Here is a 25,846-nt window from a genome sequence, read left to right on the forward strand (position 1 = left end):
CCAGCACAGTGTGCTTTGTTAAGATAAATCATTCTAAGTCAAAAGATAAGAATTATTTACTGTCAATACCAGGTACATATTTTGGGGGAAAAACACACTCATGTCAAGGAGATATGATATAGATAGAAATATATAAAAGTTCTGAAAGAGAAGCAATCTATTGCACTAAGAGTCTCTTGAAGTTTATGGAGGAAAAGGAAATTTACACATGAGGCTTCACTGTGTGCCCAGTTTCTAGTTTAATATCTGGTAGAGAGCAGGTGCTAAATAAAACTTTGCTGAAAGGATTTCAGGCACTAGAATTTACATATTTAACAGTCTCTCATTTAAACAACCTCCTACCAATTTCTTTCTTCATTATCTACTAGCTATATATAATTTACATAATAAATCTATTATTTAAAAACTTTCAATAGGTACAACAATTATATGACATTTCATTAGGATGAACTCTAAATTGCTTGGACATGATTTATTTTGGAATCACATTATCCAAGCAAAGAAAGACACACAATCAGTTCCTAAGACACAACAAAAATGAAAAAGGTGAGACAAATGTCTGCCTTAGAAGTTTATCAATAACCTCTTATATACACATATATATTCACAAAGTGGTTGAGAGTCCTTTTATACAATCCTTTATATGAGGTCCAATGACTGAGAGCTCTGTAACAGGAGAATGGTCAGATAATCATCGTGACTTTCAATGGTTTTTTTCCCCTGAACTTTGTTATCCTTTAGTTGGGGAGAGAAAGAAGTCCATTTTCATCTGCTGTATCTAAGATTTTACAGATCACTGGAGATTCAACCTAAAGAACAACAACAATAAAACCATTTTAAAGTTGCTAAGCTGAATACTTTATTCAGTATTCTGTTGAATGACTACATATAAATTTGGTAAATGTATACGTGTCCTTCTTTTGGATAAATCATCCAATGTTATTTCTACAAAGTGAATTTTTTAGAAAACAATTTTTAGTCACCCATATAAAATGCTAGATAGGTAAGTAGTTATTTTTATCTTTAAATAAAAGACATAAGAAAGAAAAGAAGGGTAAGAATAAGAGAGAAATACATAGGTCTTACATAACAAAATGTAGAAAAATATAGCAAAATAATCATTTGCACCATTCAAGAAAAAGGTAAAGAAAAATATAAGTCAAAGATGGGCCAGGTGTTAAAATTATCAGATAATGATAATAAATATAATGGAGGAAATTAAGAGGAAATAAGTGGAAAACATAGACAACACGTGTGAATAGATGGGGGATTTTAACAGAGAAAATAAAACCATAAAAAAAAAAAGCTGAAGAGGAATGTTAGAAATGAAAAATATAGCAGAGATAAAGTCATTCAAAGAGGTGGACAGGACACAGCAGAGGAAAGAATCAATGAACTTGAAGATAATTCAATACAAATGATGTGACCCAAACTGACACAAGAAAAAAGTAAGAATAAGATAAAAGAAGATTTGGGGACAACTTGAAATTAGCATGTTTTAATCAGAGTCCCAGAAATAGATGATTGGCAAAATTTTTCCAAAACTCAGACTCAACACTTAAGAACTTTGCATTTAAAAAAATTTTATAAATTATACCTCAATAAAAAAGATGTCAATTTTTACAGAGGTGGTATGAGGGCTATATTAAATTCTGGAGACTAGTGAATGTCCTTTCTAGATTTAATGCTAAACATTAAAATGTGGCCCCAAACTGAATTCCTGAGTATTAGTTTTCCACTTACCCCAAGGATATACTGACAAGAGTGAGGCTCTAGCATATATACAGTGACAGCATGAGGAGAATCTGATTCTTTACACCTAAAACAGAGAGTACTTTAAGGTATTGCCCAAACCACACAAAATTATTTTTTTTTCTTTTCAAGGATAAAAATATCTTGTAAGTGGTTCTGTACAATTAATAATTGAAATAGTCTAATTCGACAATAACTATTAAAATAATAACAATTACAATTATGATTTTACTATCTTATAATAAAACTATTTTGTGAGAAATTCATATTACTAATAAATATAATTATCCATAATTATATCTTATATAAACTTTTGCCCATAGGAAGCAAATTAAAGAGAAAGACATAGAGCATGATTTGATGGTCTAACTTACTTTAGTTTTACAGTCACCTGTCTTGGTTTGTCAGTAATATCACAAATATCTCCATTTCCATAAAAATGTGACACCATCCTGAGTCAGAAAAACAAACAAGTTTTATTAAACTAGAACTTCATTCATTCAGAGTAACTTTAATGGGTAGGGTGAGAAGATGGTTAGAGGGCTCAATTTTGCATTAAGTAAAAAAGTCTAACTATATTCCTTAAAAATAAATATTTTAAGGTTATGTCACAGAGAAAAGTCTTTCAGGTTCTATAGAATATCAAATTGAGACACTTCTTAGTGGTTTAATTAATAAGAATGATCTTCAGCTTGCATATTATTTACTTGTATACAAATAGTTAAGGTTAAACTGCTTTTTAAAAAGTTTTCTTTTAAAGTTAACCACTTCCCCAGCTCTTCTTTTCCCCTGCCCTGAATACTGTTTGCTTTGTCAGTTTTCCCTTCTTCCTACCCTCCATTCAGCTGCACTCCTTAAAATACTGTAATGCAGGAATATGAAGGTAAAGACTATGCTAAGCTATAAATTCCAAAGAGCAGGAACTAAACAAAAGCTTTAATTTTGCTAGCCTCATACTTCTGTGCTTCAATACTTGTTGCAAATGATACCATGAGCTACTTTCACTTGAAAAATATAAACATTTAAAAAATTGATCTGTTTAGTATATTAATACTTAAATGCCTATCTCTTAACTTTGCTAATTTTGATTTTGGTCAGTCTAAGAAGTCAGTACATTCTGAAAACAGAGTCTCTCAATACTATCTGTGCTAGGAAGGACAAAGTTAACATCTGAGAAGGAAAAAGAATGAATGATTTAAAATTCACTGGGTAATGGACTATAAGAAAAGCTAAAGCTTAGTTATTCTTGGGGAAGAAGAGACTAATTTCCTTCTGCTATAACAAGATATACCTAATAGCCCAAAGAGATGTTGAGGTAGTTTTTCAAAAAAACATTGTTTAACTATTTTCAACCATTACTGCACAATGGTTAAATAACAAAGGAGAATGCTGGAGTATATTTAAATAGAATTAAGTAACTTAAAGAGGTGAAGATTATACATAAGGGGTAAAATGCTTTATAACAGGGTTAGACCTAATACCTGGAATTGCAGCAGTGTTACTAACACCAACACTGTCAAAGGAAGTAGTCAAAGTTTATTGCATGCAATTGCCAGGCACTACACTTTACACCAATTACCTCATTTAAATGTCATAACAATTCTCTGAGGCAAATACTACTAGACATGAAAAGTGAGGCTTGCGAAGACTATGTTATTTGCCCAGGGTAGTAGGTGAATTGCCAGTGTTTGAATCCAGGGTATCTGACTTCAGAAACTCCTCTTAACTATTACACTGTGTTGTTTCCTCTCAAAAAAACTAACCTAAAAAATGTCCCAGAAAAAAAATAACAAAAAGATTTTATTTTAAATTAACGTTTTCCAGTATTCTGAGTTTTAAATATTCTAAGATCCAGAGATAAATAAAGTTAGTATTTACCTGACTGTCTGGGTACCATCGTCTTGAAGGTGATAGGCTCTAGCAGTATTCTTCTTAGCCCATTCAATATGTTCTTCTTGGTTCCATGTCCCCACAACCACAGAGGTTTTCCCACTATCCTTGTCCTAATATATGAAAAAATATTTTTGACAATGAATGTTTGACATCAAGGTGACATTTATGCTGAGGGCCTATAAGCTACAGAACTTACCTTCAACTGCACACTGGATATCTATGTTTAGATGTAATAATGTTAGTCAAACTTGATGAGGAGAAATTTGAGCTCATTATTCTTTACTTCTTGTTTCTATGCACTATGAAACTGGCACTTCTTAGTCAGGTTAGGTCCAGATGTAGTTATTTTTGACTCTATTGCCTTTCACTCTACATTTATCAATCCTGTCACTTTCCTGGAGATGTTCTTGGCTTCACTCTTCTATTAGTCTATTGCCAGCATCTCATCCCTCAACTAAGAGTTTAATCTCTTATACCTAGATACTATAACTACATACTACTGTGATTCCTACTTAAATCTCTGGCCTCTATCTCTTACTCATTATACTAGTTTCCATATTATTCATTTGACATGATGCACCCTATACTGCTCTTTACGTGGACTTCTTCCTTTTCTCTCATTTTTCTTTCCTTCCTGTCTTCCTTTTTTTCTTTATATTTTATGCTAGGGACCATGCTGGGTACTAATATACATCTGATGAGTAGAATTAAAAACCCTTACAGAGGCAAAAAGGCATAGCCACTGTAGAGTGGAGCTTACTGCCTGGTGGAAAAGACAGAGCCATTAAACATTCTTTTGGCGACCACACTGTAAATTCCTAGATAGATAAGTATTAGACTGGCAGAGCAAACTGTTTAATAAGAGGTTGGATATAGAGACTGTCTGGGTTTGAATTCTGGTTTCACCATTTACTACCTATGTGATTTTAGGCAAGTTACTAAATCTTTGCTTCAGTTTCTTTATCTTAGACTAACAATACTCATCTCTTATGAGCATTACATGAGTTAATATGTGTAAAGTACTTAGAATAATGCCTGGTATACAGTGAGTACTATGCTTGTTAGCTACTATTATTTTTCTATACCCCAAAGTTCCTACCAGAGTTCCTCAAAAAGTTCTAGGTTATATTACCTTAGTTAAAGTAAGTTTGATAAAACCTACTGTTGGCAAGTGTACAGGAAAACAGTCATTATTAATGGAAATGTAAACGATCCAACCTTTGGAGGCAACTGTTCAGTATGCATATATTTGACCCATCAAGTACATTTCTAGATATGTGTACAAATGCAACTATTTAAAAATGTTCACTAAGATGCTATCACAACAGAAACTGGAAATAACTCAAAGATCATCAATAGAGATCTAATTAATACACTGTGTGTCTAGACATAATTCTCTGTACCTGCTGAAAAAAATGAAATCAGTTGTTGCTGACATGGAAAGATCTCCAAGATACTAGGTGAAAAGAACAAGTGCATTCAGTATATCCAGTCTGTATAAATAAAAAGGTTATATCAACATTTATGTATATGCATTTTTTTTCCCTTTTGGTTGTTAACTAAGAAAATGTTAACAGCTGTTACTTTTGAAAAATGGGACAATAGTGGAGGAGAATTTTACTTTTCATCCTATTCTATATTTCTGGAATATAGAATATTCCAGAATATAATATATATTCTGAATATAATATATATTCCTTTAATTAAAAAAAAACAAACCAGTGGGTATTATCTGGACTGTACATAGATGGTACTTTATCTTTTTTGTATTAATAAATGTTATTAAAAAATAAGTAAAACATCTACAAAGCAGCAGGAATAAGAGGAAAGCATGATGAAATGGGACATCTCAGGCTTAATGGAAGAAAAAAAAGTCCTAGTTTACAGAACCCACATACATTTAGAGTGATTTAAATGTGGAAAGTAAGTTGATCTTTCCTGATATGATCCATCATGGAATTTAAGATCAGCTCAAAACATCTCAGGAGGGCAAATACAGTATTTTCTAATTACCAGTTGTTATTTATTTTGGGGAATAAAGAGCCTTTTAAAAAAACCAAATCAATATTTATTAATATTAATGTTTGTCTTCAGGGTCTAGTAGTTTACCTTACTAAACAAAGTACAAATAAAACTATTTGGGGTTGAACTTCAGAATTTAAGCAGCTTTGACTCCAGTGTGAGAGAATACTGATTTATGACACTATAAGTAAATAAAGAGTAGTTAATCTTTGGATCATGTTATCTTCTTTTAGCTGAGAAATTTGCTGTATTTATCCTATTTTACTGACACTAGTGACAACATTCTATCTTACCATTCACTTTCTTAAATATGAGTTATAAAATGACTGATTTCTTAGCCAAAGCTGAAGAGGTTAGTCACAGTACTGTATTATTCTTCCAGACTGACAGTAACGCAAGAATCTGAGTAGTTAATAAACAAAGTTACTTTAAGATGACTGATGTAGTCTTGACTAATGACAAGCTTTCCATTTCCCAGAATTTAGAGATGTTTTGTTGAAAATTTCCATATTAAAATCATCAGAGAAGGCAATGGCACTCCACTCTAGTACTCTTGCCTGGAAAATCCCATAGACGGAGGAGCCTGGTGGGCTACAGTCCATGGGGTCGTTAAGAGTCGGACGACTGAGTGACTTCACTTTCACTTTTCCCTTTCATGCACTGGAGAAGGAAACGGCAACCCACTCCAGTATTCTTGCCTGGAGAATCCCAGGGACGGTGGAGCCTGGTGGGCTGCCATCTATGGGGTCGCACAGAGTCGGACACGACTGAAGCGACTTAGCAGCAGCAGCAGCAGCAGCAGCATATTTAAAAGTAACACCAATCCCACTCCTCTATTTTTCCACAAAAGATTTTTGAAACTTTAAACCATTTAGTGATAGAATGATATAAATGCTGTGCCATACCTCATGGTATTGATGTACGTGTTTGCCATAGCAGAATTCATATTTCCACCAACCAACACCCTACAGGAAAGGAAACAGATCAAGTTTCAGTACAGAGAAAGGGGTACCAGGGTCTGTCTCAATATTGCCACATGATAGTAATGGACATATATGTAATTAAAAAAACTGTACTAGCAATAATATGGTTGAAAATCACAATTAAAAATTACTAATAAACAAATTACTAATTAAAAATTACTATTCTCTGGACATACAGAGAATAACTCTCTTGGTAAAATAAAGTAAAATGAAAATTCTACTTATAAGCATATTTTCCACTGAAGCTCTGAGTCAGAGGCAAAATTCCACCTTTGCAGATATTAGCGCAAGTTTTAAATAAGCCAATGTTGGCTTATAACCAAAATATAGGCTACACAATCACTGGTGCCCAGTCTAGCAATTAGTCAGAATCACACATGAATTACTTATTTAAATATATATATATATATATATATATATATATAAAATCAAGTAAAGGTCAAGTTTTAGCCTGTAGGTAAAGAGAATATAATGACTATGCCTTATAGTGAGATGCAGAGAAATGTCTGTTGGAAAGCCTCCAGAATCCTGCCATTTCTCTATAGACAAAAAATCTTTTTCAGTGCTGCTAATGTCTCTTGATAAATAACATACAAAGTGAAAGCTGTAAGATAAATACTTAAACTGAAGGTTTATTTCTCACCCCGTGAAAGCAGTAGGAACCACTAAGGAACTCTTTTATGAGTTGGTCATCTGTCAGTTTGGATATGTGGGTTGTTCCAACAGTGAGCATTGGCTGAGAACCAACAGCAATGGGTTTGTGGATTGTTGGAAATCTCTCTTCCTTAGTTGACTGCAAATCTTCCTAAAATTAAACAAACACATATTTATAGGCTTCAGTATGACTTAAATTATTATTTTTTAACTTCAGAAAATTTGGAAAATAAAAGTTGTTCACTCATTTTTAATGTGCTTTAAGAAAATGAATTCTACAACACTTAATAGCATAGAGAAAGCTCTAGTCAAGTGTTAGTTCCATCTACCAGTTAGGGGTATGGTGACCATTCTTAACAATACAGGGATAATTTCTATTTTGTATGTTTTGTCTCATTATTCTTATTAAGTACTTCACTATCTGTTAGATTTTATATTTAGTTTAAAAAAATGTGATTACTATCTATAAAGAAAGGATAATAAGCAGGCTAATCAAGGGCTAAGTGGGAACAAATATGAATGTTAGTTGCAATTATTCAAATGTAGCAGGACTTGGTTGCTGCCCTGGAGCAAACTGCGGTGTAATAAAGGAAGGGTACAGGGAATAGGTTCACAGAGGGATGGGTGATTCAAATAGTTTCTGATGAAGAATTGAAACATAAAGACTTCACAAAGAGAAAACCCTTGCTTAATTGACAAAACATTAATAATCTATGGCTTATGTGAAGGTCTGTTATGTGTTGTGTGTATGTGGACATGAACCTGAGAAAGAGGTAAGAGCAAAGATGTGTGGTAAGGTATGACAGTTAAAACCAAAGACAGAAGCAGGCACTATACAGTGGAAAACTATGTAATGCTAAGTCTGAACATTAACTTTTAGGTTTTAAGCAAAGATATGGTATGATCAGATTTTTAAGTAATTACTTTAGCAGTCACAGGGAAGAAGGGATAGTAACAAATCTGGAGATGGAGAGTCAAGTTAGGAGCTCAGTAACCCAGGCCAGAGATGAAGAGACTCGAATGTATGGGAGTGACAAGTGGGGTGGAGAGAAGAGGACAGTTATGAAAGAAGTCAATGATTTAGAATCTGCACGTTATCTGGGTACTGAGAGTGAGCAGAGAGGAAATCAATCTAGACCACAACTGAATGAATGACTATACCATGAACTGAATAAAATAACAATAAAAAAAATTAAAACAGTAAAATGTATGTAGTTACTGTAGTTGCCATTGACCAATTGTGGTTCTTTTCTTATTTTCAACTTGTATAACAGGAATCACTAGATGGTTATGTTGGAAACCAATAAGCTTATCCTCTCTCTCCTTCAATGTTAAGAACAAAGACTGTCAAGATGCCTTATCGTTTTTTTTTTTTTTTAAATCCTTGAATTTTACATGGCTCTTTCTACATTTATAGAATGTAGGCTCTTTCTACATTCAGAGCCTATACTATGCTTCTGGCACTATTTTAAATACTGAGTATTAAAAATGAAGGAGACATAGTTACTACTCATAAGAAGCTAAGGTCTAACAGACTAAAGCAGTTACATGAGACCTATAGTAAGGTTAGTGAAGAAAAGAATACTGCACAGTGAAACCTGTAGCTGAGGAAAGGGGAAGAGGTAAGAAGAAACATGACCATTTATTATTGTTTCTTTTGAACAGAACATCTACTTTCATTTTAAGGAAAATTACCCCAATAAAAGCAAGATGATAGTAATTTTTGAAACAGGGTTTGGAAATTCAGAAAATAGATTAATAAATCCAGAAATTTCCAAATTAATGTGGTATAATAACATACGGCTTCCCCTGTGGCTCAGTGGTAATGAATCTGTTTGCCAATGCAGGAGAGGTGGGTTCAATCCCTGGATTGGGAAGATCCCCCAGAGAAGGAAATGGCAACCCACTCCAGCATTCTTGCCTGGGAAATCCCATGGACAGAGGAGACTGGCAGGCTATAGCCAAGGAGTCGCAAAGAATCAGATACAACAATCGGAGAGCCAAATAAATATTTTGTTTAAAAAAAATTCTTTATGGTAAAGCTTAGTTCATACTTGAAAGGCAAACCAAATATCAATTAAAAAAAAGTTGTGTAATAAATTGAATTTCTAAAAAAAATTATTCTGAAATAAAGATGACCAGTTCTAAGTAATTACTCACATTATTACCTAAGATTTCATATACAACATGTACTATCAAGATGCTAGGTATTTTGAAAGCATTATACTGCTACTGCTAAGTCGCCTCAGTCGTGTCCGACTCTGTGCGACCCCATAGACGGCAGCCCACCAGGCTCCGCTGTCCCTGGGATTCTCCAGGCAAGAACACTGGAGTGGGTTGCCATTTCCTTCTCCAATGCGTGAAAAGTGAAGTCGCTCAGTCGTGTCCGACTCTTAGCTACCCCATGGACTGCAGCCTACCAGGCTCCTCCATCCATGGGATTTTCCAGGCAAGAGTACTGGAGTGGCATTATAACTATCATCTATAGCTTTTCAAAAATTTTTCTCAACTTGTGGATTTAACACATAAAAGAAAAATAAACTGGGACTTCTTCCTTGAAGAATAATTAAAGTTGGGTTTGTGAAGAATTTTGATGGGGCTGACTTTTAAGTACTTGGCAGTACTGAAATCATTATCAAGAAGAAGATGAGAAAATAATTCCATTTCCAATCTTTCAATTCAGCACTTCAAATCAAATGCAGATTACAGTCAAGATAATGTTTCCTCCTTATCATAATGGCAGGGTTCACAACATCCACAAGAGTCTGGCAATATTTTCACAATAAGTATTCAAGAGGAAGGGGAGAAAAAGGCCTTGTAGTTAAATGTTAATTAACCCACTGTTAAATATCAACAGCATACCAGATATCATACAAGAAGCTGGAAACTCCAAGTAATGAAAATTTTAAAAATCTTCCCTCCCTTTTAATGAAGAACCATAGGAAAAACAAGCAAATATATTTTAGCCATGTAAGTGCTATAACGGAGGGCTGAATAAAATACAGGCTCACAGAAGAGGAAATACTGATCTCATATGCAGGTAAGCCATTAGAAGTCCTGGTTCATTTGCAAACAAAGTGACACTGAAAGCAGATCTTCAAGCATACCTCTGACAAATTTCTATTAGTTCATCAGGTGTAGGGAGGGAAGGGAGAAGACAACAGAAGAAGAGGGAAAACAGTACATCCACAGGCAAGGAGGTTGGAAAGAATGTGGTACTTTAAGGAAATGCTTAAGTTGTTTAAAATAACTGGCATCAAGGGAATGGAAAAGAGATGAGGCTGAAGCTAGATCATGAATTGTCTTCTAGTCTTCTTTGATAAAATGATTGTATGAATAACAATTTCATCTTGAGGTACAGATCACGTTAAATACCAAATGCTTAAATAAATTATCAAATGCTCATTTCAGACAGGACATTTTATCAGCTGTGTGGGAAGGATTAGAAGGAAGATGTGTGATGAGATTAGTTTTAGGTCTTAAGAAATGATGAGGTTCTGAACTAAAGACAGGTTTGAAAAGCAGTCAGAGGATAACACTAATAGCATTGAGAGATAAGCAGAATGACTCAGGTTTCTGACTTGGACAACTGAGTAGAGCACACTGCTTGCCCAGAGATAAATCCACGCACCTATGGACACCTTATCTTTGACAAAGGAGGCGAGAATATACAATGGAGAAAAGACAATCTCTTTAACAAGTGGTGCTGGGAAAACTGGTCAACCACTTGTAAAAGAATGAAACTAGGACACTTTCTAACACCATACACAAAAATAAACTCAAAATGGATTAAGGATCTAAACGTAAGACCAGAAACTATAAAACTCCTAGAGGAAAACATAGGCAAAACACTCTCTGACATAAACCACAGCAGGATCCTCTATGACCCACCTCCGAGAATATTGGAAATATAAGCAAAAATAAACAAATGGGACCTAATTAAACTTAAAAGCTTTTGCACAATGAAGGAAACTATAAGCAAGGTGAAAAGACAGCCCTCGGAATGGGAGAAAATAATAGCAAATGAAGCAACGGACAAACAATTAATCTCAAAAATATACAAGCAACTCCTGCAGCTCAATTCCAGAAAAATAAATGACCCAATCAAAAAGTGGGCCAAAGAACTAAACAGACATTTCTCCAAAGAAGACATACAGATGGCTAACAAACACATGAAAAGATGCTCAACATCACTCATTATCAGAGGAATGCAAATCAAAACCACAATGAGGTACCATTTCACGCCCGTCAGAATGGCTGCTATCCAAAAGACTACAAGCAATAAATGCTGGAGAGGGTGTGGAGAAAAGGGAACCCTCTTACACTGTTGGTGGGAATGCACACTAGTACAGCCACTATGGAGAACAGTGTGGAGATTCCTTAAAAAACTGGAAATAGAACTGCCATATGACCCAGCAATCCCACTGCTGGGCATACACACTGAGGAAACCAGACTTGAAAGAGACACGTGTACCCCAATGTTCATCGCAGCACTGTTTATAATAGCCAGGACATGGAAGCAGCTTAGATGCCCATCAGCAGATGAATGGATAAGGAAACTGTGGTACATATACACAATGGAATATTACTCAGCCATTAAAAAGAATACATTTGAATCAGTTCTAATGAGGTGGATGAAACTGGAGCCTATTATACCGAGTGAAGTAAGCCAGAAAGAAAAACACCAATACAGTATACTAACACATATATATGGTATTTAGTCAATCGGTAAAGACAACGCTGTATGTGAGACATCAAAAGAGACACAGAGAAATAGAACAGTATTATGGACTCTATGGGAGAGGGCGAGGGCGGGATGATATGGGAGAATGGCATGGAAGCATGTAAACTATCACGTGTGAAATGAATTGCCAGTCCAGGTTCAATGCATTCATTATACAGGGTGCTCGGGGCTGGTACACTGGGATGATCCGGAGGGATCGGGTGGGGAGGGAGGTAGAAGGTGGGTTCTGGAAGGCGAAAACATGTACACCCATGGTGGATTCATGTCAATGTATGGCAAAACAAATACAATATTGTCAAGTTAAAAAATAGAAAATAAACTAATTAAAGCTTTAAAAAAAAATAAAATAAAAGGAATGGGGAAGACAAGAAAAGTGTCAGTGTGAAAGAGGAAAAAAAAAGGTAAGTCTGAGATAATTGAAAATGTATATATATCCAATAAGCAGATGAGAAGGGAAGATGGCATATCAAAAGGGAGAAGCAGTAGAGACAAGTGGTTAAGAGGGACAGATTCTAGAATCAGACTTTGATTGTAATCTCTAACCCATCACTTGTCACTTCCCCTCTCTGAACCTCAGTTCCCTAACCTGTTAAGGTGGTTAACAATACATCTTATATGCTGTTGTAAGGATTAGATAATAGCTGCAAGGACTCAATTGTTGTTGTTTAGTTGCTAAGTCATGTCTCTTTTGCGACCCCATGTACTGTAGCCCGCCAGGCTTGTCTGTCCATGCAATTTCCCAGGCAAGAATACTGGAGTGGGTAGCCACTCCCTTCTTCAGTAAAGATTCAATACATGTTAATAATTGTGATTGTGATTTGAGTTCAGGAGAAAGGTCAGGGTTGTTGATGTATATTTATAATACACAGGCATGGAAATGGAAGTTTAAAGAATGGTCGTGGATGAACTTACTTAAGGAGACAATGTCCAACAAGGAGAGAAAGGACCTGTGAACAGAACTAAGGAACTGTAACATTTTAAGAAGCAGGAATTAGAGAAAGAGCTAGCATACAGGAGAAGAGAACCAGTGAGATAATGAACTGAAGCAAAGAAAGGAGAAAAAGTTCAACCTTCAAATGTTTAGCTAAGATCAAGTTATACACATGTCCAGCAAATTTAGAACCAAAGACAGCTGTTGCTCTTAGTAAGAATCATTTAAGGAGAATGATAGAATGATGGTTTGATAATAAATAGCAATGAGTTGAAGAATAAATAAAGTATTAGGAGATGGGTTGTAGTCTATTTTCTTTAAGAGGCTTAGCTGGGATGTTCAGTTAACTAGCTGAAAAATTAAATTTAACTGAAATGAACAGGATGGCAAACTTTAAAATATTATGGAATCAAGAGTGTAAGAAAATGCTAAAATAGTTTCTGGGAAGTACTAGAATAAGGAAAAGAATTAAAATCAAAAGAATTGGAATTGACAATTTTGAGTCAGGAAAATAAATTACTATTACCATACTACAGAAACCATTAAAATACTGATATATGCTATGATTTTTGTAAAAGGAAGCACTGAGAAAATACTGTTAGATAATTCTCATACCTCTTTGTTTCTCCTAAAAGGCACCCTTAGTATTTCTTCCTGTTGTTCCAGCTGTCTCAGGGTGAGGGGTTTAAATGGCGATCCTGGTAGTGACTGGCAAAATATGTCATTCACAGGAGATGCTCTGAATCTGTTCAGTGAGAACAAAGTGTTAAAGCTAAGCATACAACATTTTAAATCATGTGTGCATTTCATGTTTAAAATATTAAATCCACATCCTACCTATATTTAGGATGACTGCACAAGAGTGGTGTCAAAATGACAACTTCATATTCACAAGTTGTAACTTCAGCTACTGAAAGAATTTCATGCTTAGATTCAGGATGACATATGTACATCACAGTACTTGATCTGGGCCGGTTCTGTTTCAAACTACAAGGTGTACCATTTCCCATTCCCACTGGATAGTAGGGTGTCATCTGACCTTCGATATTTTTAGTGGGAATCTTAAAAAAAGAGTATAAGACAGACTTTTCATTAGAAATAGATGTGGGGTGAGGATGGGAGAAGCACTTATTCTGAAAGGAAGAAAACTACATTTTATTTATGAACATTTATTTAATATAATGGTAACACTTCTGTATTTTCTATAAGTTCTCCTAATGTTCTTTTGGTTCATATTCTTACTTGAATATATACTTATTTTCAGAGCTAATTTAATACAGCATAAAAGGAAATTTTTACTTAGTGCTAAAATTAAGATGTACACTTATATAAAGGATTACAAAGACATAATTAATATGAATTATCTTCAATAGTTACAAAGAAAGAGACCAGGATAAAATACAGAAACTTCCTATACTGGGCTTGTCAGAGCTTTCTTCGCTAAACCCTCAGTGGATGCGTGTGTTAGAATTTAGATTCTAGAAATCTGAAGTTTGATTTGTCAAAAAGTGGGGCTACACAGTTAATACTATCTTCTAAAACAGAAATCTAAATATTACACTGATTCATCAGTCTGGTTACTCTTCTTTCCTGTTATTAACAGACACACTTTTCAGCATATAAACTCGTAAGTAAATCTATTCAAGGCCAACAAAAGACAAATGAAGACATTTTTACAGAATGGGGGAATAAAGGAGATCATCTTAGAAGACAGATTATTAAGGAGTTAGCTCCCACACTTTTATCAACAAACACAAGAAAAATTACACGGACGGGCTTTAAAAAGATGTTGTTAATGGTATCTCCAAGCAAGCCCTTTGGAGGCAGGGAGCTTATCTTGTATCACTTTGGTACCCTGTCAGTGCTATATCCAAAACAGGCAATAAATAAAAGATTCTAGAGAAAAATATTTTGAGGTTTCTTGTATGCTATTTTCATGCTAATGTCTGGAATTAGAAAATCCTGGGTTCAAATCCCAGCTCTGAATTCACCGGCCTTATGACTTTGACCCAATTTCAGTTCTTGTCATTTATAAAACCAGAATAATAATACATACTCAAAGGCTATAGTGAGAATTGAGCATTACTCTTTGTTATACGTCTTGCACAGCATCTGGCTTATAAACTGGGGCTCAAAAATGTGAGTTTTCTTCCCTTACCCTTTTCTTCCTCTTCCTTTATCATTTCACACTTTGACTTCCATCTTGCTATCCTCCAGAACCAAAAATATTTTGAGATAAATATTTTATCTCAAAGGTAGTCTGTAAAATTAAAACCTTTTAAAATAGCGATGCTATGTGTGTCTATGCATAGCTAATCAATTCCCCCAAAGCCACCTTTTTAAGTTACAGGCACCCCTTGTAAGTAATTTGTAAGACTTTTTGCCATTTTACTTTACTTCTAATAAAAGTATCATTACGATATAAAACCATTTGTAGGAATATTCTCCAACAGTAAGTTATTTAACTTTATGGAAATTTTAGGGATTCAGAAATCATTCCTTAAACCACAGGGGCACTTAAAATTGTAATTAGTCACCCTAAGGAATTGTTCTTTTTTAACAATCCTACTTTTCAGTCATCAATTATGCATTCAGATTCAATAAACATTCATGAAAGGCCTATATTATATCTGGCACTCTACTTAGCCTGCAGAGTAAAGAGATAAAGGACAGTCCCTGCTTTTAAGAAGCTTGCCGTCTGGTAGCTTGTTATTTACACATACAGTTTATCTGTTTTACCCACAAGAGATGGGGTTCAAACAACAGATAAAAAATGTAAAAGCTCCTATTATAATTGTTTGCAATGTTAAATAGAGGGGAAGAACCACCACTAAGCACAGAAGTGATATAATGCTGTTACAGAAACTTTCCCAGACACATCTTTGATAAATTTATTTATTTTTGTATGATCTTAAAAGTAAATAAAAGCAATATAGGATAACTTTTTCAGAAAAACCTAACAGATTGCAAATTTTCTTTGACCAAATCCTTTGAGGTATTTAATAGACAGTTAAAGAACACCTGGCTATATTCTGTCAATTAAGTTACATAAATTCGTGTTTAACAATAGCTGTTCAGAGTAAAAAATCACCAACTATCACTTGCCTCTTTCGATTTTTCCTCTTCTTCTGCTTCTTGTTCTGTGGATTAATACAAAAGTAAGTGTAAATAATGAGTGGTAATTTATATACAAGACATAAAACGACAAGTTTTCAATTTGTAACCTTAAACTTCTTTCTAAAGAAGACTCAATGCATACACATAATTTCTATCCTACTACTTTAAGCTAATTTTCTTGAAATGGTTTCTTTTGAAAGAACAGTCATTTAATCATTTTATCTTTATCTAGGAAATACTCTATTTGAGGCATAAAAACTGGTCACAAGTTTTCTTCTAAAATGTTTTTATCTCACTGAAAGGTTTAGTCTTAAACGAGTTGGCCAATTTGAACAATAGAGATTAATAAAAACATTTCATAATTTGAGGGATAGATCTACATGTATATTTCCATATATAAAGACTTTGCTTAAACCAAACAAAAGCTAACACTATATAAATATAACACTGACATGTATATCTCACCAGATTTAAAAATTTATTAATAGATAGAAAAAAGCAACGATTGTTAAAGCAAAAAATAATGAAAAGATCTCTTTGAAAAAGTTTTCTAAGGTATCGTTTAGAAATTTATTTAAGTGTTTTACAATTCATAAAGTCTCCAACAAGAACTTTTTTTTTTAAATTGATTGGCTGCATCATGTGGCATGTGGGATCTCAAGTTTCCTGACCAGGGATTGAACCTGTGCCCCCTGCACTGGAAGCGTGGAGTCTGTAACCACTGGACCATCAGAGAAGTCCTTCCCACAAGATCTTTTAAATTCCAATTTGAATATATACTTTAAGCCAAATACTAACATTATTACTAAATCACTCTGTAGAAACAAACCTTTTTCAGATAGAAGGTTCTTAGCCAACATATTTCCAAGGTAGTACTCGTGAATATTTACTTTCTATATTAAAAAAAAAATAATGTAGTAAGTATTTTGCAAATCATTTTTAAAGAACACAACTTAAAAAAAATCTCATTATTACAGTTTTCATTTTATAATGTTCCATATTTCTTGGTTTGAAGAAAAAAATACCTGACCACTTTCTTTCTCTTCATGGTACTGCCGAATGTGTTTTCCATGACATACTTCATAAGTCCAATAAGACTCAATCTAAGAGAGATGGATGTATTTAAACATACAAAAGCCACATAACTCAACTGAATTACTTTTTCATATTTTAAGCAACTGAGTAGATTTCTCCCAAGATTTAGAATAACCCTTCATTAAATGAAAGTTATTACTATGCCTCAGAAAATATGAAATTTCTGAAGCCTATTCATTGTTTTCACTAATTAGATAAATGTAAAAATTCTGTGAAGCAAATAGATCTACACGTGGGGTCTGTAATAAACACCCGGCCAAGGGACCATTTTCTACACAGCTTAAAGATAACAATGAGCACTTTTCATTAAAATTGTATATAAAGAAGTTTCCTTTTGATCTGAAAAACATTCAAAGCAGTTTGGTAAGTGATATATTCGATAAGTGATATTACTGGGTATTTGCCACATATACAATACTATACAGGAATTTAAATTTTCAATGGTTTATTGGCTGCTGGAAATTTATTTTCTAACTACCAAATGAACATAAAATACATACTCTGTAGGAGCAACTGCTTTGTTTAAATAGGGGCTCCAATAGCTCTCTTGGATTCGGGCCTTTATAATCCTTTTCTTCTTCCTATGAAAGAATTAGAGTTTAATATCATTATTTGAGAGCTTTCTTCAACTCTGCTGTTTAGCTATTAACTCATTGGTCAAAACACAAATGCTTGGAAATAAAAGGGGAAAAAAGTCAAAAGATTTAATAAGATCCTATGGCATGCCATTTCTTTCAAAAGAATTGAAATATATGCAGCAACATGGATGGACCTAGAGATTTCTATATTGAGTGAAGTCACACAGAGAAAGATAACTATCATATGGTATTGCTTATATGTGGAATCTAAAAAAAATGGTACAAATGAACTTATTTACCAAAAAGCGAGTCACAGATGTAGAAAACAAACTTATGGTTACCGGGGGAAAGGGGGGGGAGGGAGATAAACTGGGGGATCAAAACTGACACATACAAACTATTATATATAAGATAGATAACTGTTAATAGTAAGGACCTACTGTATAGCACAGGGAACTCTACTCAATACTCTGTAATGGACTATATGGGAAAAGAATCTAAAAAAGAATGTATATATGTAATATATAACTGATTCACTTTGCTATATACTGAAACTAACACAACACTGTAAACCAACTATACTCCAATTAAAAAAAAGAACTGAAGTATAAAATACAGACCATAGAAAAATCTTCAATTTTTCCTTCTCTTAGAAAAAGGTTTCTGAGTATCAGTTTCCAGAACAATTCTTATACACCTACTTGAGAATTTCTAGCTATAAAAGCCTCCGAATAGTTGAATCTTACATAATACACTGGAAAGTTTTAAGATACTTCTCCGTTTTCTAATTTTATATTTCAGACTTGAATGCCATAAATATGTGTATAATTATGTATGTGTGTATTTGTGTCTTAAGGTTTAAAACAAAATGAAATAGATAGCTGTCTTTCACAGATCTTAAATCTGAACAAAACTTGAGAAAGCACTCACTGAGTTTAATACTTCCATTTTAGAGATTGTGAAAATATTCTGTAATTAGCTCAAAAAATTTATTGAGTGGAAGAATTGAGTTTCAAATTTGTTCAAGATTCCACAGCTAACTATAGCCTATACCTCAGCCTCCTGGCTCCTAGGCTGGTGTCCTTTCCATTTTACCATGCTGCCTCTGTTTCATCTTGAAAGAAGTCATTGCCTTAAAGGATGGATAAGAGGCAGTTAGCGCATTTTAGGAGGAAGAAACGGGAATGAGCTAAGGTAATGAGAAAGTACAAGGTACCTACAAATTTATTTACTAGCAGTTCTTTATAAAAATGTCACATATACATAATCTAAGAATTCAGGAATAATGTGATTACTATTTTTATGGTAAGACAGCATTATTGAGAAACCTGTCACTCAATTTTATTTTAAAGTATGCAGTTGCAATGTTTTAAATAAATATGTTTGGCAACAGGAATTATCAATGTATTTACAAAAACTTACCTCGTCCCCACTTGCCACAAGGGGAAGAATGCATTTATATTTTTCTTTATGTGTAGTTGTCATGATGACATAATTATCTTCTTTATACAAAACTCCAGTTGTAGGCTAGAAATAGAACAAAAAAATGTACATTATTTTATCGGATTAAACTGAACTATAATTTATCATTTCAACAGAGGATTTTCAAACATATTTACTTCCAAAGGCAGGAAAGAAGTCTACATATTTTTCAATGATAAAATGAAGACAACAGACTTTATTCTGGTGTTACAATGTAACAGAAAAAAAGGAACAAAGATATAGTTTGGAGTATAAAGGAAAAAAGGAAATAAAAGTAGTAATGCAACAGACTGGAGTTATAATATGGATTAAAAAGCATTTAGAGGCAGTGAATGTTCACGGATACACCATCACTGAATACTTATTACCAGAGAGTCTACAGCACCTTACAAACATACTCTCGATTCTTTTTGATGGGACATCTGAACCTAAGATAGTGCAGTAATTTTCATATTTGGGTAATATATGGATAAAATACTTAGAAAAATTACTATGAGTCCTCTGTGCTAATTTAACTTTTTTAGTATGTATAAGGGTCAGCAAATTTTTCCTGTAAAGGTCCAGATAATAAATATTTTAGGCTTTGTGGGTCATATAGTCTCTATCGCAACTATTCAGCTATGCCATTGTAGGAAGTAAGTACACAGGCATTATGTAAATGAATAAGCATGGATGTATTCTGAGAAAAGAATAAACCAAAAAACCTTATAGAAATCAAGTTTGGAGTGGGCCAGCCTAAAGGTGTAGTTTGCTGACTCATGGTATATATCAACAAGGTTATCCTTTAAGTGTTCTACAGTATCAGTTCAGTTCAGTTCAGTTCAGTCGCTCAGTCGTGTCCGACTCTCTGCGACCCCATGAATTGCAGCACGCCAGGCCTCTCCGTCCGTCACCAACTCCCGGAGTCTACCCAAACCCATGTTCATCGAGTCGGTGATGCCATCCAACCATCTCATCCTCTGTTGTCCCCTTCTCCTCCCGCCCCCAATCCTACCCAGCATTAGGGTCTTTTCCAATGAGTCAACCCTTCGCATGAGGTGGCCAAAGTATTGGAGCTTCAGCTTCAACATCAAACCTTCCAATGAACACCCAGGATTGATCTCTTTCAGGATGGATTGATTGGATCTCCCTGCAGTCCAAGGGACTCTCGAGAGTCTTCTCCAACACCACAGTTCAAAAGCATCAATTCTTCGGCGCTCAGCTTGCTTCACCGTCCAACTCTCACATCCATACATGACCACTGGAAAAACCATAGCCTTGACTAGACGGACTTTTGTTGGCAAAGTAATGTCTCTGCTTTTAAACATGCTATCTAGGTTGGCCATAACCTTCCTTCCAAGGAGTAAACGTCTTTTAATTTCATGGCTGCAGTCACCATCAGCAGTGATTCTGGAGCCCAAAAAAGTAAAGTCTGACACTGTTTCCACTGTTTCCCCATCTATTTCCCATGGAGTGATGGGACCAGATGCCATGATCTTAGTTTTCTGAACGTTGAGCTTTAAGCCAACTTTTTCACTCTCCTTCACCTTCATCAAGAGGCTCTTTAGTTCTACAGTATAAAACCAAACAAATTCACAAATCAAAAAGAACCAACACAATTCAAATTAACATTTCAATTACTATAACTGGTATTATTTTACAAAAAAGAAATCTCTGCTTTGTGACAGAAAATATGTCACTAACTACTAAGGCAGATGGAGAAGGAAATGACAACCCACTCCAGTATTCTTGCCTGGAGAATTCCATGGACAGAGGAGCCTGGTGGGCTACAGTCCATGGGGTCACCAGACTCAGACATGACTTAGCGACTAAACTACCACCAACACCACCACTAAGGCAGAAGTTTTCAAAGTCTATGAGCAGTATTCTGTGGCAATTCAGTTCTCTTTTCTCTTCTGACAGTAGGTAAAACCACTAAACTATTTGGCTATCTCTAGTAATGAAAGAACCACCCTTATTACAGACCTCTACTCTTTCCCCAATTTAACAAAACAACTCTTAACTATAATAAAACCAGTAGTACTCGAAACTGAGTACTTGAAACTTTAAACATAAATACAAATCAGGGTGATGTTTTCCCAAGATAATAAAGCAAAACAAAAAACAGCAGTAAATACTGACTGTATTAGCTATATGACAGTACCATTTGAGCCCTTTACATTATTATCTCATCAAACCTCAAAACAAGCATTGTACCCATTTCACTGAAAAGGAAACTGAAGCCCAGGGCTTAAATAATTTGTCCAAGGTAACACAGCTAGTAAACAGCACAGCCCAGAGAAGAAACATAGCAGACTGGTTCCATATTCTGTGTGCTCTTAACTGTTTTAACATATTTGAATCAGCTTTGGTTAACATTTTCTTAGATTACTATACAGTGTGTGCTTGCATGTTAAGTTGCTTCAGTCGTGTCCTGGACTATAACTAAGGATCCTTATTTAAAAGAACATTATAAGTGAAGACAGGAATCAAAGAGATTTGAAAGTGAGAGTTGCAAAGCCAAATTTATGATAAAGGGATCCTTAGAAACATTTAAAGAGATTTGAAAGTGAGAGTTGCAAAGCCAAATTTATGATAAAGGGATCCTTAGAAACATTTATTCAGTTTAGCCAACAAACTGCTGTTAAGACATAACATTTGTTATCTTTTGGTATTTTTCAGATATAGTCAGAATATATGATGGTGAGTTGTGCAAAGAATGACTCACATTCATTTAGCTAGCAATAGATGGCTTGAAGTTTTGTCAAATCATTCCTGTACTGCAGTGAAGGTGGACAGTAGCATACGACTTAAATGCATTCCTCTCTATTTGTGACGTACCTGCAATCTAACGTTCAGAACTAGATTAAATAGCAATACTGACTCATTTACTAAAACGTTCAGAATAATGCTAACAATGGAAAAAGAAACTGCTTGTTTGGAACCACAGCAAAGAAAGACAATTCTCTCTTTGTAATTAAAACTATAATCTTGCGTTTTATGTTTATATGATGAAATTCATTCCTTGTTTTTAAGGTTTAGCTAAAAGGTAACAGAAATAGAAACCATCACTATTCTTATTTGAAGATTTGTTGTTGCTGCAAAGATTTGTTTTTCATTAGTTTAGGAAAGGCTACTTTCCTCTTCAATAGAACAGACCAAATAACATTTCTTCTATCTGAAAACACTTTGCTGAAATAGTGTATCACTTATTGGGATCACAAAGTAAACATTTTTAACAAATTTTCCCAACTTTTTAATAATGGAAATTACAGGAGAAAAGTTAACTTTTTGTGATTTTTTTTGTTAAAAAATTTTTTGATCAACTAAAATGCTTCCTTTTGATTTTGTACAATAGGTTTTTACTTAAAAAACTGGATTCCGAAGGCACATAATCACAGATAGTGTTTAAAAAAACTTGCTTTATACAACTTGACACCTTAAAAGTATTTCCAGTGTAAAAGGCAATATTAGCGATTTGATAAAAATCAGATTTTAATATAATGAGACTAATCAAGGAGGGGTGTAGTTTTCAAGAGTAAGGAACTTGAAAAGTATCTTGTCAAGGGTGAAATTTCTAATGCTTGACACAAGTCTGGAGGAATTAAGACAGAGGATGAGAAAGAAAGCTATCCTGGAGAGTCTGTAAAATAAACTCAATGGCACAACTTGTTAACATATAGGACATGATTCAAACCATGCAGATGGTCACCATTTTCCCCAAACGTAGCATTTGTTTTCAAATGGGAATACATTTCTGTATTAGCAAAACAAGTTGAAAGAAAATTAGACTTATTTTGCAGTTTTCCTTTGGAGACGTTCATGAATTCTGTGTGAAGTAATGAGTAATTGAACGACACAGAGATGATGTTTCAGAAGGAAAATACACACAAAAACCAAACTGACTGCTAAAAACCAGTAAAGAAAGAATATCATCATCATTAATTACCAGAAACATTAAAAAATGTATACATTTTTGCCATTTGATGATTTTTCTAAGTAAATTTGAAAGATGATGTATCATTTTGATATATCTGAATGGCAAGAGAATATAAAGCACAGAAGAGTTTTAAAGATTAAGAAAACCTGAGATCTCCTAATCTAGTCCCTTTCAATTTCAGGTGGTAGAGAGATAAAAGATCTTTATCCTAGTTCATACAGCTGCTTAGTTACACACAAATGCCCATCCAACTGGCCTATAAAACAAAATGACAGTGCCAGGTGTGGAGGGCTGTAGCTTCAATTACACAAAGTAGGGAAGTGAAGCCTTGAGATTAAGAAAATATTAAAAAAAATCAGAAGATCAATGATAATGGTTCTTGAGGCTTATTTTTGAGGGAGGGCCATAGGCCTTTTGCTAAGGCATAGGAAAATGTCTCGGTTTTTCCCAAAATAACTCAAACTTAAAAAAAAGGAAAAAAATTCTTCCCAAATTTTCAAACAAGCCCATCTTAGATTATGCTTTATTGTCCAAGAAAAGTAATTAAAAAAAAATTTCAAAATGAAATTGTTAAGATATAGGAAAGGTTGCTCCATCATACATTGAGATCTTTTTCCATAACCTTTTGCAGCCAGCAGACACCAGTGCCAGAAAGAAAACTGAATGATTTGGTAATAACTTCTAAAAAGGCTAGTTTTGGTCATCTGCATATAGGTCAGTAAATTTTTAGGGCCACATATTAGCATGCCTTTTTTAATTAAAAAAAAAACCCACATTGATGTAGAGTAAAAAATTTTAATGACCACATTCTTTAAACATTTGCCAAGTTCATACCTAGTGTGCTCTTCAGAAATAATCACAGAAGTTGGACTAAAATATTCTCATCTCAAAGCTGTATCTGACTTATAACAAACTTTGATATAAATATTTTAATATATTAATATTTCCTGAATAAGAAACCTACTGTATAGAACTAGGAACTCTCCTTAATGCTCTGTAATGACCTATAGTGGAACAGAATCTGAAAAAGAGTGGATATATGTATATAGCATATATGTATAACTGATTCAGTTTGTTGCACAGCAGAAACTAACACAACATTGTAAATCAACTATACTTCAATAAAAATTAATTAAAAATATTTCCTGGCATTAATGCAAAGACAAATTGGCTTCCCAGAGAAATATCTACTTAAAGAATCACTGAACTATCAGAATGAAAGAACTGAAAACAGGAAGAAGGTGAAACAAACCAGGTGTGAAATATTAGCTAAAACTAACACCAGCAAATAGAACTCTGGGTTGTAGAAATGACGACATCCCTTATCCTGGGACATTCTGTGCTGACATGATAGTATCACATATTCATGTTTTAGTGATATAGTAACAGAACAATATACTAAAATAGTCTTCCAAGTAGAAAGACTGCAGATAATTGGAATAAGAATTAAAAAAACCAACTTCTCAGGGGCAGGTGGGCTGTTACATTTTCCCTGACTTCCATTTTAAATAAATTAATTACCATACGGTAAGTATCACAAGAGCCTATTTTTTATTGGCCGACAATGGATAGGAGGACTTCTTGGAAGTTCACTTCCCAAAGGAAGGACTGCAAATACTCATTACTTGGAGGTTATAAATAAATACGTTTTTCAATGTAGGAAAACCGACCATAAAATCTCACGTTCTGGAGTCTTAAGTAACAGTTATAACACATCAAAACTGTAAAGGACATTCTGCATAGTGTCGTTAACATCTCACTGGCCAAACAGCCCTCTCTCAGAGACAACTTTGAAGGTAAGAGCTGTGCGGTGTATGTATACTGTGCATATACGAGAGAGAAAACGAGTATGAGAGAGGGAACTCATATCCGCAGGACAACTGATTGTGTAGGAAGGGTGTGTGTAATACTCCTTGAAGGAGAGAAGGTTGCTGGTGGAGGAAGTGCTGCAAGTGACTTGCCAGAGAGAAAACAGATGCGCCTGACGTGGTTCTAGAAAAGCTGCTTCCACAGGGTGGGAGTGTTGGTAAACTCTGGAGACAGACTTCTTTAAAAGGGAGAACAGGTGACCGCTGGATCCTAAATGTGTAGGCATGGAGGCACATCCACAGAACGTGTTTGATACGCACTTGCTGTATGAATGAACGAACGTGGGGTTAATGAAGCTTTGGACTAGGAATGAGGCATACGCCTGCAGAGGAGGTTCTAGGGGAAAAAAGCGTACAATGCCTAGAGAAGGGGCCGAACCCTTAAGTGTCAGGAAGAAGAGAGATGGCTACCGGGTTAGCAAGGGCACTGACCAGAGAGAACTCGGTGCCGGGCCAGTTGACTCGGAAAGGTATGTCATCGCTGAGCTGGGGTAGCGCTCGGCCGCCTCCGGACGCCTCCAGGAGACCGCAGAGGACCAATAACACCGGCCCGCCTGGGAGCAGACTCCGCGCGCCGCCGCCTCCTTCCTCCATCCTCTGCCGCCGAGTTCTCCAGCCGCCGCCACAACCTCCTCGGCCCACAGAGGAGAGGAGGTGGAGGAGGAGGAGGCGGCGGCGGGACTACCAAGCGTCCAGGCAGCCCGGGGCCCAACCGCCGCCACGTCTCCTTCCGGAGAGCCCGGCAACGCAGCCCCCGCCCTCTTGGGCTTCCCGCCACCGTTTCCGGGGCAGGTGGCGTATCAACATC

At 35.0% G+C, this 25,846-nt stretch overlaps 1 protein-coding gene across 5 annotated transcripts; it reads right to left on the minus strand.

The window, feature by feature from the left end:
- Positions 1-220: 220 nt before the first annotated feature.
- ERLEC1 (endoplasmic reticulum lectin 1) lies at positions 221-25,823 on the minus strand. 5 transcript variants are annotated; one of them, XM_081589638.1, is made up of 15 exons: positions 25,471-25,823; positions 20,246-20,800; positions 19,192-19,296; positions 17,692-17,772; positions 17,122-17,199; positions 16,926-16,989; positions 16,085-16,119; positions 13,817-14,040; positions 13,595-13,724; positions 7,294-7,455; positions 6,573-6,632; positions 3,631-3,755; positions 2,127-2,204; positions 1,744-1,819; positions 221-809 (listed from the first exon to the last, which is right to left on the minus strand). In XM_081589638.1, the coding sequence occupies exons 3-15, from the start codon at positions 19,252-19,254 to the stop codon at positions 738-740; spliced, it is 1,248 nt and encodes a 415-aa protein (XP_081445764.1). In that variant the 5' UTR covers positions 19,255-19,296; positions 20,246-20,800; positions 25,471-25,823; the 3' UTR covers positions 221-737. The 5 variants fall into 5 exon arrangements, with proteins under 5 accessions (XP_081445764.1, XP_081445761.1, XP_081445763.1 ...); XM_081589635.1 differs by lacking the exon at positions 20,246-20,800; XM_081589637.1 differs by lacking the exons at positions 7,294-7,455; positions 20,246-20,800.
- Between the last annotated feature and the right edge of the window lie 23 nt (positions 25,824-25,846).

This window comes from Giraffa tippelskirchi, chromosome 4 (genome assembly GCF_054371585.1).
Source record: "Giraffa tippelskirchi isolate mGirTip1 chromosome 4, T2T-mGirTip1v1.2.pri, whole genome shotgun sequence".
Taxonomy (NCBI): Eukaryota; Metazoa; Chordata; class Mammalia; order Artiodactyla; family Giraffidae; genus Giraffa; species Giraffa tippelskirchi.